The sequence below is a fragment of the Hyla sarda genome, chromosome 4, assembly GCF_029499605.1.
Source record: "Hyla sarda isolate aHylSar1 chromosome 4, aHylSar1.hap1, whole genome shotgun sequence".
NCBI classification, from domain to species: Eukaryota; Metazoa; Chordata; class Amphibia; order Anura; family Hylidae; genus Hyla; species Hyla sarda.
In genome coordinates, this window is record NC_079192.1 from 191,444,939 (window position 1) to 191,459,020 (window position 14,082).

The following is a 14,082-nucleotide window of genomic DNA, read 5'->3' on the forward strand; positions in this document are numbered from 1 at the left end:
CTGGTCCCTGAAAATAGTGAGTTTGAAAATTTTGTGAAAAATTGGAAAACTGCTGCTGAACTTTGAAGCCCTCTGGTGTCTTCCAAAAGTAAAAACACGTCAATTTTATGATGCAAACATAAAGTAGACATTGTATATGTGAATCCAAATTTTTTTTATTTGGAATATCCATTTTCCTTATAAGCAGAGAGCTTCAAAGTTAGAAAAATGCAAAATTTTCAAATTTTTCATCAAATTTGGGGATTTTTCACCAAGAAAGGATGCAAGTTACTAAAAATGAGCGAACTTACAGTAAATTCGATTCGTCACAAACTTCTTGGCTTGGCAGTTGATGACTTATCCTGCGTAAATTAGTTCAGCCTTCAGGTGCTCCGGTGGGCTGGAAAAGGTGGATACATTCCTAGGAAAGAGTCTCCTAGGACTGTATCCACCTTTTCCAGCCCACCGGAGCACCTGAAAGCTGAACTCATTTATGCAGGAGAAGTCATCAACTGCCGAGAGGAGGAGTTCGTGACGAATCGAATTTACTGTAAGTTCGCTCATCTCTACAAGTTACCACAAAATTTTACCACTAAAGTAGAATATGTCACGAAAAAAACAATCTCGGAATCAGAATGATAACTAAAAGCATTCCAGAGTTATTAATGTTTAAAGTGACAGTGGTCAGATGTGCAAAAAATGGCCGGGTCCTAAGGTGTAAAATGGCCTGGTCCTTAACGGGTTAATCTCCACACCGTCAGGTTGAATGCCTTCAGATTGTGACAAATGCGCGATCCCTGAGATACTAGATTCTGGTCTAGGGGGGAGTTACCAATAAACACCCCTGCTCGTGGACATTAGTAGGGAGAACCAAGATCTCTTGGGCCAAAATGGGATTACTGCTAACACTGAGGCCTGTTCGTTTGATATTTAACATTACTCATTTCTGATAAAGGTGGTGTGGACTTAACATTAAATTGCTGACCCAAAACACCCAATTATTTATAAATCAAAATCATGGAAATTGTCAGAGGTACCTAAACTTTTGCATACAGCTGTTTTGTAATGTTTGATACTTGTCTTTTTGTACCACAAAATTGTCAAGTGCTGCAGAATCTATTGACTAAAATACTTAAATTATTGTTCATGACCGTCAAATGCCAGACAATTGATTCACTTTGACCGCAACTTATGCCACAACTGATGAGTTTTAGGCTGGGTATACGGAGCCTTATTGTATGATATAATTGAACTCCGCCTTACCAAACTTGTCAGTATCACATGAAAGTGAATCAGGTCTTACTGGGAAGGTCAGGATGGTGAAACCCTTTTTAGATTTACTCACATTTCTGTATAAATCATTCCTGCCAAAGACAAATTTAGAAGACCCCAGGCCAGTATTAAATTTCGGGCATGTGTCTCTCTCCTCATTTTGATGGCTGTATCAATAAATGATGTAGATTGACTCCACTGCTCAGCCTTCTCTCCTAAAAAATAAGATCCAACCAATATCATTAGACAAATTACTTTCAGGACAATATCTAGATATACTTTATAACTAAGGCTGAGTTCACATGAAGTATATTGGTCAGTATTTAAAGGAAAACTGTCAGCTTTCTTTCCCCGCACTAACCAGCGGTACTGGCTGGTAGTGCGAGGGACGCTGATCAGTTTAATGCTTACCGAGCCTGGATCTGCCATGCCGTTCGGCCTTAATCTTCTATTATCAGTATATTCAAATGAGGTGCTAACTGGCAGTGTGATGTCAGTGCCAGGCTGCAGCTCATCAATATTCCTCCTCTCTCTTCATTACAGAGAGGGGAGAAGAGGGAGAGGCTGAGGGAGGGGAGGAATATTGATGAGCTGGGCGGTGCTGTGGCCCGGCACTGACATCAGACTGCCAGTTAGCACCTCATTTGAATATACCGAAAATTGAAGATTACTGCCGAATGGCGCGGCGGATCCGGGCACGGTAAGGATCAAACGATCAGCATGGGGGGAGAAAGCTGACAGTTTTCCTTTAAGATGAACACAGGAGAGTTTCCCCTGAGAACAATTATATTAGAGATAGCTGAATGCTGAACTACTGCCAAATACTGCACAGACCTCAAAAGAGCTGTAGTATGCATGCTCAACTGAAGCTCTATTTAACAGTGCATATGGGACAAACATGAACAGTGGTGTGATTGATTTACACCTATTCTGCAGACAGGAAAATAGGTTTATATAATGAAAAAAATGCTCCATACTTCTTGCATCACGACTCCTATAAGAAGCTGCTGTTGGGGCCTGCTGGGGCCAAGTGGCCTTCACTCCTGAAGTTAGACCAGGGGATCACAGAAGTATCAGTGTTCTTTAAAAAAAAAATTTAAGTGGATAACCCTTTAAAGGGCATCTGTACTGCTTGAATTTTACATATTCCTGAGCCCAGGATGCAAAAATAAAAAACTTTAACTCACCTTCCTACGTTCCCCCAGTACCGGCCTCACGGTCCTCCACTGCGGTCCTCTTGCTGCTTCCTGGGGACACTAACGTCACAGAGCAGTCAGCGTATCACCGTCCGCAGCGATGTCCCGCCTCAGCCAGTGAATGGAGGACCGTCAGGCTGGTACCGAAGCAACGGGGAACATAGGAAGGGGAGTTAAAGTTTATTTTATTTTTGCAGCCCCGGCACAGGAATATATAAAATTCCTGCAGTACAGATGTCCTTTAAGGCTAGGATTCCACTGTTTTCCTGCGTTTATTTTCACAGAAAAAACGCCAGAAAAAACAGTTTCCTGCATCTGACGTTTTTGCATTTGAGTGGAAATTGTATTTTTGGGCCCTTTAGCTTTTTTTCAAAATTTGTTTGAAAAAAAAAAAAAAAAAAAAGGATGCAGTAGGGATGGGAAAAAATTTATTTAACTATTTTAATTTTTGACAATGACATTTTTATAAATTTTTGTGTATGTGTGTTTCACTTTTTTTTCTCTATTTTTACATTTTAAGGTAGTACTACTACTCCCAGCATGGAACAGACTGTTCTATGTTGGGATAGTAGTACCTGTACTAAGACATATCGCCCCGGGTGTCACTCCTGACACCCGATGCGATTGTCCATAATATAGCAGAGATGTGGCTGTATACAGCGCTCGCATCTCTGCTCTGTACTCCAGCCGGCCAGTGATGTGAATAGAAATTCACAAAACTGATTCATATTTTCCGCCCAGAGTGGGGGATTGGCCAGCCAATCACCGCTCTGAGGGAAATATGAATGAGCGATGGCCAGAGTATAGTGCAGAGATGCAGAGAGCAGGAGAAAGCAGCTCCATCTCTGTAATACAGGGTGGGCCATTTATATGGATACACCTTAATAAAATGGGAATGGTTGGTGATATTAACTTCCTGTTTGTGGCACATTAGTATATGTGAGGGGGGAAACTTTTCAAGATGGGTGGTGATCATGGCGGCCATTTTGAATCCAACTTTTGTTTTTTCAATAGGAAGAGGTCATGTGACACATCAAACTTATTGGGAATTTTACAAGAAAAACAATGATGTGCTTGGTTTTAACGTAACTTTATTCTTTAGTTATTTACAAGTTTTTGACCACTGAAAATGTGTTTAATGTGCTGCCCATTGTGTTGGATTGTCAATGCAACCCTCTTCTCCCACTCTTCATACACTGATAGCAACACCGCAGGAGAAATGCTAGCACAGGCTTCCAGTATCCATAGTTTCAGGTGCTGCACATCTCATATCTTCACAGCATAGACAATTGCCTTCAGATGACCCCAAAGATAAAAGTCTAAGGGGGTCAGATCGGGAGACCTTAGGGGGCCATTCAACTGGCCCACGACGACCAATCCACTTTCCAGGAAACTGTTCATCCAGGAATGCTTGGACCTGACACCCATAATGTGGTGGTGCACCATCTTGCTGGAAAAACTCAAGGAACGTGCCAGCTTCAGTGCATAAAGAGAGAAACACACCCTCATGTAGCAATTTCGCATATACAGTTGAATGGCCCCCCAAGGTCTCCCGATCTGACCCCCTTAGACTTTTATCTTTGGGGTCATCTGAAGGCAATCGTCTATGCTGTGAAGATATGAGATGTGCAGCACCTGAAACTATGGATACTAGAAGCCTGTTCTAGCATTTCTCCTGCAGTGTTGCTATCAGTGTATGAAGAGTGGGAGAAGAGGGTTGCATTGACAATCCAACACAATTGAACACATTTTATAAGTGGTAAGAAACTTGTAAATAACTCATGAAAGAATAAAGTTATGTTAAAACCAAGCACATCATTTTTTTTCTTGTGAAATTCCCAATAAGTTTGATGTGTCACATGACCCTCTTCCTATTGAAAAAACTAAAGTTGGATTCAAAATGTCCGACTTCAAAATGGCCATGGTCACCACCCAGCTTGAAAAGTCCCCCCCCCCCCTCACATATACTAATGTGCCACAAACAGGAAGTTAATATCACCAACCATTCCCATTTTATTAAGGTGTATCCAAATGGCCCACCCTGTAGACAGGACGATTGCATCAGGAGTGACACCCGCTGTGATCTGTCCTTAACTGCAGGTACTACTACTCCCAACATGGAGCACACTTTGCTCCATGCTGGGAGCTGTAGTACCTGCATTAATAGACAGATTGCAGCGAGTATAACTTCTGACACCTGTTGCGATCTATTAATGCAGGTACTACAGTTCCCAGAATTGAGCAGTGTGCGCTCCATGTTGGGAGTAGTAGTACCTGAAGTTAAGGAAAGATCACAGCGGATATCACTCCTGACACCCACTGTGATCCTCCTGTATAATGTATAGATGCAGGCGGCCGCTCTTCTATGGTCCCCTGCGCTGACGTATAGGTACACCTAATCATATTTCCCACAGAGTTGTGATTGGCTGGAACCATCTGGCCAATCACAGCTCTCTGCGGGAAATATGAATAGGTGTATATATACACGGCAGTGCAGTGGACCATAGAAGAGTGGCCGGCTGCACCTATAAATTATACAGAAGGATCGCAACGGACCCGGGTGATCTGTCAATTAGTACAGGTACTACTCCCATCATGGAACAGTGTTTCATGCTGGGTGTAGTACTACTACATAAAAAACGTAAAAAAAAAGAAGTGAAACACACTACATTTTTTATTATTGTCGGCTACATTTTTAGTGCTCTGCCCACACACAAATTGATCTGTTTAAAAATAAAATTTGTTCTAAAACATAAATTTCGTTAAATACTGTTTTTTTGCATCGCTACTGTACCTTTTTTTAGAATTTTTTTTAATGGTACCTTACGAAATTTTATTAAAAATAGGTATCTCCACCACTTTTTTGGATTGCTGAAGTCCAAAAAAGAATTAAAAACTGCCTGCAAAAATGGCAAAGTTAAAACGCACATGGTGTGTTTTTTCTTTTTGCTCCCATAGACTTCTATGGAAGAAAAATGCCACGATTTCAGGTGGAGGGGGAATGCCATAGGCTCAACATGCTGCGATTTAGCAAAACCACCAAGGAGCTGAAAAAGTTAAAACCCTCTAAAGGATTTTAAAAAAATGCCAAACTGAATAATGCAAAGTGGAAAAAGAATTTTGTGTTTATTTCATTGATTTATAGCTAACATATGGCCACTGCATTTTTTGGGCCAAAAAAATTACCAGAATTCCTGATTTTCTGTCACAGCCTTTAGAAAAACAAGTGATCAAAAAGTTCCATCAAAACAAAAATGATAATCAAAAGGATCTGGCCACTGGCACCCTCGTGATCTTCTTGTGCATGAGAGAGCCAGAGATACATGAATAAAGCACTTGCTTGGCTCCTGGTTCTGCTTTAAAGATCAATGGAGGGCGTGTGCTGGCCCCCGCTCTGCGCAGGGAGAGCCGGGTGCCAGGCAGGAGATCATGGGGGATCCCAGCAGTTGGACCCCCGCGATCTGACACTTATCCTCTATTCAAATTGTCCTTTACTGCAGTACTCCTTTAAGGATCTAGCTGTACAGATGCACACAACAGAAACCAGCAGTTCCCAATGCACCCCACTGACTTATACTGGGGCCCATCAAATTCCTCTGGGGTGAGCTGCATGTATCATTCTTAATTTTCCTATAATAAAAAATAAATAAATAAATAAAAAAATTAAAACAGGGCATTATGGAACTCCTGTTGTATGGTAACAACAAGTATAGATGTGCACTGACCTACCTGGATACCCCTTTGCCAGTAGTAGTAATAACAAGGCTGAAGTTGGTTTCTTATTCGGCAGCTTATTATTCACTGAAGTTGGTTTCTTATCCAAGCATTTTCTTATAGATGACTATGACTAATATACCTTTTCTCCTCTTATTTCTCTACAGTAAACTTTTTTTTTTTATACATAAATGTTGATTATTTGGGAACAGTTGAATTCAGAAAAAAAAAAAAAAAAGTATATATATATATATATATATATAGATTTGTGTTTTTGCTGAAAAAACAGTAAAAAATGGATGAAAAAATGTGTTTTGAATAAGTGAGGAATTTAAGGGGTTAAACGCGGTTGCACCACTGACTAGAGATGAGCGAACTTACAGTAAATTCGATTTTTCACGAACTTCTCGGCTCGGCAGTTGCTGACTTATCCTGCATAAATTAGTTCAGCTTTCAGGTGCTCCGGTGGCCTGGAAAAGGTGGATACAGTCCTAGGAAAAAAAAAAAAAAAGTCTCCTAGGACTTTATCCACCTTTTCCAGCCCACGGGAGCACCTGAAAGCTGAACTAATTTATGCAGGATAAGTCATCAACTGCCGAGCCGAGAAGTTTGTGACGAATCGAATTTACTGCAAGTTCGCTCATCTCTAATCTCTACTACTGACCTAAGTGTTGAAAAATAAAGAGTAAGGGCCCCTCCATAACCCAACTGTATCCAGCCTTACCCAAATAGTGAATTGGCAAGAAAACAGGTGCCAACCTTGCCAACTATATGCATTTTCAGTTATTTTTTTTTTTTATAAGTAACTGGTAATTTGTGATGAATCTACATGACCCAGTGTGTAACACATAGAAGCATTATCTTTTCTGTGATATGTCAATATAAACACTTTTCTGGCTGGGTACAAGGTATATGACTAGAGATGAGCGAACTTACAGTAAATTCGATTCGTCACAAACTTCTCGGCTTGGCAGTTGATGACTTATCCTGCATAAATGAGTTCAGCTTTCAGGTGTTCCCTTGGCCTGGAAAAGGTGGATACAGTCCTAGGAAAGAGTCTCCTAGGACTGTATCCACCTTTTCCAGCCCACGGGAGCACCTGAAAGCTAAACTAATTTAGGCAGGAAAAGTCAGCAACCGCCGAGCCGAGAAGTTAGTGACGAATCGAATTTACTGTAAGTTCGCTCATTTCTAGTCCCAATCATAGCCGTGTGCTATACAAGGCTGTATACAGCACATGGCGCTACATGTATCATTGCATGTACCAGTGATGGAATGATAAATATGTGCACAGGCCACAGCAACGTAGCTTTTATATATACCAGGTCTGGACTGGCCTTGGCTGTGTGAAAATTTGTGCCACTTCAGAACATATTTTCAAAAGTTGTACATGATAAATCCTGGCACCAGGTTTAAAATGCCCACTCTGTGCCATTAAATCTAGGTTGGAGTACATTGAGTTCTGTGTATGTGATGTGGTGCTGGGACAAGTGCTATTGTGGAGATTCAGCTAAGCCTGTGCAGAAGTGGTGGGGACGTTGCCCATAGCAACCAATCAGAACGCTTTTCTATTTGCTGCTCTATACACTAAGACTGAGTCCACCCAAGTAAAGGTGCCGACCAATCATCATCATGAGGAGCTCATTCCAGGCTGTTCTCATGGGGTGTTTAATATGCAGGACTAATCCAAAGAAGCGAATGGTCACCGCAAAATAAATGCCAGAGATCCGGAAATCAAAGGAAAGCTTCAAGTTTATTCCACACCAAAGTGTATACATGTGCAACGTTTTGGGTAAGTGCCTTGGTCAAGCATAACAAGTTGTACAATGAAGATTACTGAAATCCATCAAGGTGCATTACAACTGGTCAAAAAACATGTGCATTACAGTCACCGTCATCCAACCTCCAGGATCTGATCGGTTGTGTATGTAAACATCACGAGATCATTAGCTGTCAATCATACTAAAGATATTCCAGAGAAATCTGATCTATAGAGGATAGAGGGGCCTCCGTTTAGTGTCCTCAAAGTACTGACATCATCCGATCATACATTGGCACAATATAGCGCTGCATAAACTCTAAAGTCCGTTCGTATGTAAACAAACCTTGTGCGCCTGCGTCCTACAGCGTCACACACCTATTTCCTGTCTTGCGCTCAGCTTCCGCCCATACTGATTGCAGACTCCAATTCCGTGCTGCGCATGCGTCAAAACCAGCGCTCGCATCTCACGGTCACAGTGTAATCCCATATTGTGCCAATGTATGATCGGATGATGTCAGTACTTTGAGGATGCTAAACGGACAGTGTCTTATATTTTTGATCCAAAAGATGCGCTAGGTATTATACTCAGTGAATGTCTTATTTTTCCATGAAGAAGAATCCATAGTGTACAGTGGATAATTTAGTCTCTCCTCATCAGCCTCATCCCTGTGCCATGGATTGAATCCACTGGCACAGAACAGGGGGGGGGGGGAGGTAGTCTAGAGAATCCAGTGGGGCTCATGAGTCTCCCCCACCCTGATATTCAGGGAGGCCTTATATTTATCCAGAATGCAAAAGGAACAATACGTCTTGGGCCAGGCTGGATACTGTTTGGGCCAGGCTGGATACAGTTGGGTATTATGGAGGGGCCTTTACTCTTTATATTTCCACCCTTTATTTAGTGGCATAACCGGGTTTAACCCCTTAAATTCCTCAGTTACTTATTCAAAATGCAGAAAATGTATATAGTTGGCAAGGATGGCACCTGCTTTAATGCCAATCCACTGTTTGGGCCAGGCTGGATACAGCTGGGTATTATAAATTGACCCTTACTCTTTATTTTTCAACACTTAGGTCAGTGGCCCAAGTGTTTAACCCCTTGAAATCACCAGTTACTTATTCAAAATGTAAAATAATGTATATAGTTAGCAAGGTTGGCACCTGTTTTCTTGCCAGTCCGGCCAGGCTGGATACAGTTGGGTATTATGGAGGGGCCCTTACTCTATTTTATACCACTTAGGTCAGTGGCTAAACTGCGTTTAACCCCTTAAATTCATCAGATACATATTCAAGACTCATTTTCTCATCTATTTTACTCTTGTTTTTTTCAGCAAAAACACACAATCCAGATATTGTTTTCTGAATTTGATTGTTCCCAAATGATATTCAGTAGAGATGAGCGAACTTACAGTAAATTCGATTCGTCACGAACTTCTCGGCTCGGCAGTTGATGTCTTTTCCTGCATAAATTAGTTCAGCTTTCAGGTGCTCCCGTGGGCTGGAAAAGTTGGATACAGTCCTAGGAGACTCTTTCCTAAGACTGTATCCACCTTTTCCAGCCCACCGGAGCACCTGAAAGCTGAACTAATTTATGCAGGAAAAGTCAGCAACCGCCGAGCCGAGAAGTTCATGATGAATCGAATTTACTATAAATTCGCTCATCTCTAATATTCAACATTTGTGTAAAAAAAAAAAAAAAAAACGCTGCAGATCATTGATTTAATGCGGGTGCTTTAAATCAATTAACTGCAGCGGCTTTTGCTGTGCCAGAGACCACCCAACCCTCCCCCACTGCACCAGCCAGAGATCGCCACTCCATTGCCTCCCCCATTCCCGGTTTTATAATGACCTGTTCCTGGGGCCCGCGCTACTTCTGACTCCGGCAGCGTCCTCCTGAGCGGTCACTGTGCGCACTGACGGTGACGTGTTGATGATGTCACTCATTGCGCAGCGCAGTGTAACACAGGACGCCGCAGGAGCCAGAAATAGCGGAAACAGGTCATTATAAAACCGGAATGGGGGAGGCAATGGGGCAGCGGCTGCGGTCTCTGGTCGGGGCGGTGCAGTGTGGGGGATGGGGACAGTGCGGGGCATTATCGGAAGATAACATCTAAAATTGTGAATATCGGCCAAACAGATTATCGGTCAATCCCTACTGTTGATACTGCGGAAATTCCGCTCGCGGAATTCCAACGCTGAATTCCTTTCCACTTGAAGAACGAACATGTTCATTCTTCAAGCGGAATCTGCAAGCAGAAACCAATAGAAATCAATGGTAAAAAAAATTCCACCCAACATCATTTTCACGCAGAATTCAAGAGGAATCCAGAAAAGTAGAATTGATTAGCTTCCTCCTTCATTCCACGTGGAAATTCAGCTCCAATTCCATTTGATGTATAAAGTGACAATTTCCTGACCGAAATTACTCCTGGTGAATTCCTTAGTGTGAACGCTCCCTAAAAGGGAGAGGCCTTTATTTAAGCAATCATTGTATATACCTGATGCCCCCTGGACCCCTCACCGTGATCAGAGTCAATGCCATAGATATAAAGCATTATCTATTAGACTCGGGATTTTTATAATTTCTCACTATTTTCTGGATGTATCCAACTTTACCACATGACTTTACCACAAACTTGATACAATTCAAGAAACACCCCAACAAAAAAGTATAACTTCATTCATATTGGGTAGTGCTACTGCAGGATGTGGCAATGTAAATGCCCTGCAGTTACTGCCTGTATGTGGGAAGTAAAGCAGAAATGAATAAGTACCTATCATGTTATCGAGGAAAGAGCTGCTCTTGTTACTGTCAGCCATATAACCGGCTATACACACGACGGGACGCGTCAGTTTCCACCCAGGAAGCAGGAGCGTCAAGGAAGCGTCTCCCTCACACAGTAAAGTGGCCGAAACGGTACGGAGCAGCTCCGGTGGTCATTCTGCTCCTGCGCAGCTCGGTACCGGACTCCAAGCACTAACCACAGAATACCAGAGATTCCCGCCTACCAGTGTCAGCGAGCGTGGAGTAAGACTGAGGTTATGACGTCGACGTCACGTGACTGGAATGTACAGGAAGGGGCGGGGCGAGCAAGTGCTAGCTAGAAGTGTAGGCTAGAGCAGTGGTTTTCCAGTGTGCCTTCTCCTGTGACAAAACTACAGGAGAAGGCACACTGTTTTGCAACAAGTGGAGGCACATTGCTTGGACAACTCTGGTGTAGAAGCTTTAGTGTTCATGCTGAGAAGTGAGGAGACAATGGCGAGAACAACTAACATTGTACAGGACTGTACAGAAATGGGATCCTGGGAGTGACAAAACATACACCAGTGGTCTCTAAACTGTGGATGTCCTTGCTGGGAGTTTTAGCATAGGCTTAGAGCAAAGAGGGACAAGCCACGCCCTGATCACACTCATAGCCACACCCCTAACCATGCCCTCAGTCACGTCTGCACCTGCAGAATGGAAATACCTCTTAACCCCTTAAATGGGCACTGTCAGATACAAAAACTTTTGATATGTTGTAAAGCATGCAAAACCAATAGGTTTTGCAATTGCTTTCATTAGAGAATTTTCAGTATTTAATACTGAAAAAAACTGTCAAACAACTGCCCCCAAACCAAAGTCCAAACACAGGAAGTGCCACCGGGAGTGCTGAGGGGGGAGGGGGGGGGGTTTAACCGACAGCAAATGGCAGTTATGTGTGAGAGGAGCTATGATTGGATGAGGCTGGACACACCCCACACCCCCCTTAGCACTCCAGTCGGCACTTCCTGTGTTTGAACTTTGGTCCAAAGTCTGTGTATGAGTTGGGGGAAAATGTGCTCTAAGCACAAATAAAACATAGAAAACTTCATTTTTTTTAAACAAAGTATATTAGAAATATTATTAATTTACTACAAGGAGTGCAATAGCAAAAATTTGTTTTAATGAGAGTGACCCTTTAAGAACCAGAGCGTTTTTTGCACATCTGACCACTGTCACTTTAAACATTAATAACTCTGGGATGCTTTTACTTTTCATTCTGATTCCTAAATAATTTTTTCGTGACATATTCTACTTTATGTTAGTGGTAACATTTTCGTCGATACTTGCATCATTTCTTGGTGAAAAATTCCCAAATTTGATGAAAAAATAGAAAATTTTAAAATTTTTATATTTGAAGCTCTCTGCTTGTAAGGAAAATAGACATTCCAAATAAATGATATATTGATTCGCATATACAATATGTCTACTTTATATTTGCATCATAAAGTTGACATGTTTTTACTTTTGGAAGACATCAGAGGGCTTCAAAGATCAGCAGCAATTTTCCAATTTTTCATAAAATTTTCTAAATCGGAATTTTTCAGGGACCAGTTCAGTTTTGAAGTGGATTTGAAGGGCCTTCATATTAGAAATACCCCATAAATGACCCCATTATAAAAAGTGCACCCCTCAAAGTATTCAAAATGACATTCAGAAAGGGTGTTAACCCTTTAGGTGTTACACAGGAATAGCAGCAAAGTGGAGAAAAAAAATCTTCATTTTTTACACTCGCATGTTCTTGTAGACCCAGTTTTTGAATTTTTACAAGGGGTAAAAGGAGAAAAATCCTCTCAAAATTTGTAACCCAATTTCTCTCGAGTAAGGAAATTCCTCATATGTGGATGTCAAGAGTTCGGCGGGCACAGTAGAGGGGTCAGAAGGGAAGGAGCAACAATGGGATTTTGGAGAGTGAGTTTTTCTGAAAGGGTTTTAGGGGGGCATGTCACATTTAGGAAGCCCCTATGGTGCCAGAACAGCAGAAACCCCCCACATGGCATACCATTTTGGAAACTACACCCCTCAAGGGATGTAACAAGGGGTACAGTGAGCCTTAACACCCCACAGGTGTTTGATGGATTTTTGTTAAAGTCGGATGTGTAAATGAAAAAAAAAATTTTTTTCACTAAAGTACAGTTTTTTCCCCCAAATTTACAATTTTTACAAAGGGTGATGGGAGAAAATGCCCCACAAAATTTGTAACCCCATCTCTTCTGAGTATGGAAATACCCCAGGTAAGGACGTAAAATGCTCTGCGGGCGAACGACAATGCTCAGAAGAGAAGGAGTCACATTTGTCTTTTGGAAAGCAAATTTTGCTGAAATTGTTTTTGGGGGGCATGTTGCATTAAGGAAGCCCCTATGGTGCCAGAACAGCAAAAAAAAAAACACATGGCATACTATTTTTGAAACTACACCCACAGTGAGCCTTAACACCTCACAGGTGTTTGACAAGTTTTTGTTAAAATTGGATGTGTAAATGAAAAAACATTTTTTTTTCACAAAAATGCTGGTTTTTCTCCAAATATTAAATTTTTACAAGGGATGATAGGAGAAAATGACCCCCAAAATTTTTAACCCCATTTATTCTGAGTATGCAAATACCCCATGTGTGGACATCAAGTGCTCTGCTGGTGCACTACAATGCTCAGAAGAGGAGGAGCGCCATTGAGCTTTTGGAAAGAGAATTTGTTTGGAATGTGCGTTTACAAAGCCCCCTGTGGTGCCAGCACAGTGGATCCCCCCCTACATGTGACCCCATTTTGGATACTACACCCCTCACAGAATTTAATAAGGGGTGCAGTAAGCATTTATACCCCATTAGCGTTTGACAGATCTTTGGAAGAGTGGGCTGAGCAAATGAAAAATTATCTGTGAGGCGTAAATGCTCACTGTACCCCTTAATACATTACGTGAGTGGTGTAGTTTCCAAAATGGGGTCACATGTGGGTGTAGTTTCCAAAATGGGGTCACATGTGGGTATTTATTTTTTTGCGTTTATGTCAGAACTGCCACCCCTGTGCAGATCACCATTTTAGGCCTCAAATGTACATAGTGCGCTCACACTCCTGAGCCTTGTTGTGCGCCCGTAGAGCATTTTACGCCCACATATGGGGTATTTCCGTACTCAGGAGAAAAATTGTGTTAGAAATTTTGGGGGTCTTTTTTTCCTTTTACCGCTTGTGAAAATAAAAAGTATGGGGCAACACCAGCATGTTAGTGTAAAATGTTCTATTTTTTTACACTAACAGGCTGGTGTAGCCCCCAACTTTTCTTTTTCATGAGGGGTAAAAGGAGAAAAAGCCCCCCAAAATTTTTAGTGTAATTTCTCCCGAGTAATGAAATACCCCATATGTG

The 14,082-nt window shown here is 41.8% G+C and overlaps 2 protein-coding genes across 5 annotated transcripts in view; one reads left to right on the forward strand and one right to left on the reverse strand.

Moving 5' to 3' along the window:
* Positions 1-10,941, reverse strand: part of TMEM209 (transmembrane protein 209) — a 90,406-nt gene extending 79,465 nt beyond the window's left edge. For 2 of the 3 annotated variants that reach the window (XM_056573163.1, XM_056573164.1), the window contains exons 1-2: positions 10,698-10,941; positions 1,325-1,466 (exon numbers count right to left, since the gene is read on the reverse strand). In XM_056573163.1, the coding sequence (XP_056429138.1) occupies positions 1,325-1,466; positions 10,698-10,743 (188 nt within the window). In that variant the 5' untranslated portion in view covers positions 10,744-10,941. The remainder of the gene's footprint in view (positions 1-1,324; positions 1,467-10,697) is intronic. The other variant, XM_056573162.1, reaches the window with a different exon arrangement.
* Positions 1-14,082, forward strand: part of LOC130368850 (carboxypeptidase A2-like) — a 52,625-nt gene that overhangs the window by 23,750 nt on the left and 14,793 nt on the right. The window contains exon 1 of one of the 2 annotated variants that reach the window (XM_056573167.1): positions 10,845-10,951. The exons of the other annotated variant lie outside the window; for it this stretch is intronic. The gene's annotated coding sequence lies outside the window, so the exon portion shown is untranslated. Of the gene's footprint in view, positions 1-10,844; positions 10,952-14,082 lie in introns of those variants that run through there. 2 annotated transcript variants of the gene reach the window in all.